Source organism: Dreissena polymorpha, chromosome 7 (assembly GCF_020536995.1).
Source record: "Dreissena polymorpha isolate Duluth1 chromosome 7, UMN_Dpol_1.0, whole genome shotgun sequence".
NCBI lineage: Eukaryota > Metazoa > Mollusca > Bivalvia > Myida > Dreissenidae > Dreissena > Dreissena polymorpha.
This window is the reverse complement of record NC_068361.1, coordinates 31350243-31354951: the sequence shown is the minus strand read 5'-3', so window position 1 is coordinate 31354951 and position 4709 is coordinate 31350243. Positions and strand designations below refer to the sequence as shown.

General features: G+C 32.9%; 1 protein-coding gene across 2 annotated transcripts; it reads left to right on the top strand.

The window, feature by feature from the left end:
• The first annotated feature begins 334 nt into the window (after nucleotides 1-334).
• On the top strand, nucleotides 335-4401 carry LOC127839404 (nuclear apoptosis-inducing factor 1-like). Of its 2 annotated transcripts, none has more exons than XM_052367768.1 (7): nucleotides 335-758; nucleotides 1434-1500; nucleotides 2374-2475; nucleotides 2617-2707; nucleotides 2968-3012; nucleotides 3539-3628; nucleotides 3854-4401. In XM_052367768.1, exons 1-7 carry the CDS (start codon nucleotides 598-600, stop codon nucleotides 4006-4008), a joined length of 711 nt encoding a protein of 236 aa, XP_052223728.1. In that variant the 5' UTR covers nucleotides 335-597; the 3' UTR covers nucleotides 4009-4401. The 2 variants fall into 2 exon arrangements, with proteins under 2 accessions (XP_052223728.1, XP_052223729.1); XM_052367769.1 differs by having other exon boundaries at nucleotides 336-758; nucleotides 3539-3619.
• Nucleotides 4402-4709: the final 308 nt, after the last annotated feature.

Below are 4709 nucleotides of genomic sequence, written 5' to 3'. Positions count from 1 at the left end.
ATTATAACTATATTATTACGAATTTACGAATTTCATTAGCATTAAACAAAGCAACGTTGTGTGTGTATTACAAATTCTATGGAGTAAAGCGGCGACGCGCTTTAGAGAAAGTTTAAACATGAATGGTATACAGTTGAATCTCAATAGCTTGAACAAATTTATCTCAAACTGTTTTTAATAAAACGGGGGTCATACTAAGAACCGCTCAATATGTTAATTATCGAGTTCGAGCTATTGAAATGCGACTGCGCATTCGCTATATGATATATATAAACCTCTGTAAACCGGACAATTGGAGCCTGCGAATAATAATATGGGTATCTAAATGAGCCTGGATCCCAACCGGGGCCCCGTTTCATCAAAATTTGCGATGCGATATTATCGCCGATCGCCGATTGCTGATCTTTTACCTGCGATTGCGATATTTTTTAAAAAGCGTTTCATCAAACATATCGCAGATTCTTGCCGGTAGTTTGCCGGTAGTTTAGTGCTATGAGCGATAATCGCTCACAGTCTACTATCAAAATGACGTAAAAAACGGGCACCTGCTGAATCTCGCGCCACCTGTCATATTTGACAGACGATCAAACAACAACAATGGCAGATCTCGTAGAGAATAGGAGCGCCTCTTGGCAGCCAAGAGAACTCGAGGAACTGCTCGAGGGCGTCAAACAAAATTATGAAGTGTTGTGGGGCAAATTGTCCGGCACATTATCAAAGAAAGACAAAGACCGTGCATGGTCGGACATCGTCCAATCGTGAGTTAAAATTTACATTGACATGGTCATAATTTTCTTGTTCTTTTTACATTAAATGGAGGACCATCTTGAAACATAATTAAATTGGTATTGACACATTAACGTTACACAGGTTGTGTGTAATGATTATCCTAATAATCTAAAATCACGAATTTCAAATGCAGCGTGACTGCCATGCACAGAAAGAAAGGTTTTGAAATTGTTTACTTTTCAGCATTGATATTCCTTGACATTGTGATAGGGTATATTCACACTAATGAAAATTTGTCCTCCTCCTAAGTTTATTTGATCTATAATTACCCTGAAAAATGGAATTGATCTTTTAATGAAGTGTTAATGAATAAAAACGTATTAATTGTTTTAACATCAAAGTGCAAGTGCCCATGGAAAGATGTGATCATACCTTGTAATCTATTCTGTAATCTTAACAAACTGCATGTTCATGGGGAGTGACGTCCATGGGGAGTAACAACTGGTTACCTTTTGATAGTGTTGGCTTGAAATAGTCTGATATATTGTATGAATTATATATTAAATATAACAAAATAAATTGACCATGTCTACTGTACTTATATAGACTTCCAAGTACTCTCCCTCACTCCTACCACTATTTTTGGTAAAAAATGAAAGAACATATTGAGATGTATTCATTTGTTTAATTTGAAACTTTTGCAGAATAAATTCCGTAGGGGGGAACGAGAGGAACGTAGAAGATTCAATGAAAAAGTGGTGTGATTGGAAGGTAAATATACCTTATATGTTTGTATAGGAAGAAGAATCCATGATGGTAGTAATAAGTTTTATAAATGAATAACTTAGCTGTACTTAAACTTTGCCGTAAAGCCAATAACAAATTATGAATCACTTACAACTATACTAAACAGGCCCATGTCAGAAGCATATAACATGAATAACATAAAATTTAAGAGTCAATAATAAAAATCACTTTACAGATAGAAACAAAAGTTATCATCTTACTTATTTATTTGTACAATTACTTATTTGTATATTTATACAATTAAAATGTATTATGAATAGCAAGGTGTAAATATTCGGTTTCCTACTCCATGATTGTAGGTTTTCTTGCCCCCGGTAGGGTGGCATATAGCGGTTGAACTGTCAGTCCGTCCGTCTGTCTGTCCGTTAACGTTGGCCATAATTTTTGCAATATTGAAGATTGCAACTCTATATTTTTAGCATGCATGTATATCTCATGGAGCTGCACATTTTGAGTGGTGAAAGGTTAAGGTCATCCTTCAAATTCAAAGGTCTAAAAACTAATTCAAGGCAAGTAATAAGTTTTAAGAGGGGGATAATTGCTTAACCTGTTTTTAGTCAAATTGCGGCTATATTATTGTCAGGATGTAAGTTCAATCCCACCATTACCATTAATATTTTTTCCCTTTTCACACTTTTTATACAATCATTTAGCATTTGACACATTAAGTTTTTGTGATTAATAATCACTAAAAAATCATTACGATCAGTATTTGAATGCACTTTCTTCAATATATATGTACCTGAAAGTAAATGACATGTTACTATACTGTTACCATTCAGAGGAGGGAGACCATGTACTCATAAATTATTTCAAATTGTATTTTATTCATCTTAGAGCCGGACCATTATGAAGGATGCCAAGAGAAGACGCTTTGTGGAAAGCTCTGGGGAGGCAGCTCTTCCAAAAAAAATGCAATTAACTGTTTTGGAGGATAAGGTATTCATATTGTAAACATAACAAATTTTAAATAAAATAATGATGCAGATCTAGCATTTGTCCATGGTTCATATTATTATTTTAAATTTGCAAAAAAAACAACTTTTTTCAGAATGATGTATAGTTGTTCACTTTTTCCAGCTATTGTCCTTAGTGCCCAAAACAAAGCTGTTCGGAGTGCAAGGTGGAGGGATCGATACCGGTCCACTCAAGAGATCCATGCAAGAAAATGGTGGGTACAAACATGCTTAAATTTTGACATTTGTTTTTTTGTTTTTTGGTATTTGACAGTGCACTTTAAATGCAATAATAAATGTCATTAATAATGTAAGGCTTAAATTGGCATTGAATATGGCATACTAAAAGGGGGACAGCCTCATATGATATATCATGCATGAACACAAATCAACAGTGAAACACATGCTCATTAATTGTTCATAATTAATAGAAACACAAGTATAAATATTTTACCCAATATCTTTTTTATATCAGATAACCTAGACAAAGGAGAGGAAAATAAACGCCTCAAGCAGAACGGTATGTCATTGTTATCTATTAAAGTTATAAGATTTGTAAAAACAAATATCACTTACCTTTAATTGACTGTTGACTGAGTCTTCATAATAAAATAATAACAATTGCCATTGGTTTCACTATTTAACATTATTCTGATTGGCTATAGTATTCATGTGACTAGGCTTTATTTTTCAAATTAATAATTGTAAATTTTAAATATCAATTTACAGGGAATATAGTTGATTTTGTCGTTATTGATAATTTTTATGAAAGTTCAAAATAAGAGAATAAATTCTGTCCATGCACAGACATTCAAATACCCCTTAGTTTCGTATGTTTTTGTAGTGTTACAACAAAAAGTAGAAGTCTTTAGAAAATTTGTTTTTGCTACATATAATTTTAGACCAGTACGGATATTTGATACACATTTTCGGTGACATTTAAAAATTTACTCCCCCCCCCCCCCACCCAACACACACACATACACACACACTGGTAACGTCTTTTCTTTTTTACATTACCCTTAATGTTCGAATTCATGTTTTAGTTCCAAGTGAGCCTGTTCCCATTCAAACAAGCTCCAAAAGCACTGCCAGCATCCCTGCCAGCAACAGCAACAGGAAGACAAGTATGAAGGGTAGATCAAATTTCTCACAATGCTTACCATCATTAATTGATTGATTTCAAACATTTTTGATATGAAAGGTGACTGACATGAAGCATACTTGGAGATAATCATATTTAACCTCCTTCAATAAACACTGATAGTCACTTAAAATAACAGTTTTGTAAAAGACAAAGAAATTAATTAATGATTCATCACATAGTTTAATATATCAGATTTATTTAATCCCACTTGCAGATTGTGATTGTCATCAGGAAATGATTGACATATCTCGGCAAATGCTAGAGGAGAGTGTAAAGCGGAATGAAATACTGCGGGACATAAGTTCAACACTAAAATTAACAGCTGGCAAAGCTTTCCTGGACAACTTGTTGGATCCCACAAATTTTTAAAAGCGGGGGCCATAGACAAAACTAGTCTATAAAAAGTGTGTTAATTATGTTTAAAAAAATAACACCCCATGATATACATTTTGCTGTTATTTCTACCTTGTTTAAAGGGACCTATTCACAGATTTATGCAACTACTGAAGTTTGTCATTAAATGCTTAAATTTAATAAATGTAAACATTGGAACTAAATAGCTCCATAAAAAAAGTGAATACATGTACAATTAAAGAAAAAAAGTTAAACTCAACTGGGCTCGAACCACTGACCCTTGGAATAAGAGTCTAGCATTTTAGACCACTCGTTCATCCATGCTATTACAGTGAGTGGTATATGTTATACATGTACTTCATATAAAAAATCCTTGTAGTGTCACAAAATATAACGATAACAACAGAACTTTCCAAATTATTCAATCATTTTGCATTTGTAATGCTGTATTATTTCATGGTAAATGTTCAGAATTACTGTTATTCTTATTTGTAAATGCTATAAACATAACTATCATATTGTTTTAATGTTGTACACAATGTTTATAAGTTAATCTCATGTATAAACTTAATTGTTTTGTCTCTTTTAACTGTACAGTACATTGTTTTACTGTTAAATTTTTATGTGGCCCTATAAATTAATACAAACTACTAAAAATACCAGTTCAAACTTACTGTACATGTACGTGACCTAGATTGTATTTATTTCATATTGTT

Coding starts and splice junctions, on each gene's coding strand:
- LOC127839404 (XM_052367768.1), top strand. CDS start 598: ATGGCAGATCTCGTAGAGAATAGGAGCGCCTCTTGGCAGCCAAGAGAA. Junction 1,501..2,373: donor AAAAGTGGTGTGATTGGAAG/GTAAATATACCT, acceptor TATTCATCTTAG/AGCCGGACCATTATGAAGGA. Junction 3,013..3,538: donor TAAACGCCTCAAGCAGAACG/GTATGTCATTGT, acceptor TTCATGTTTTAG/TTCCAAGTGAGCCTGTTCCC.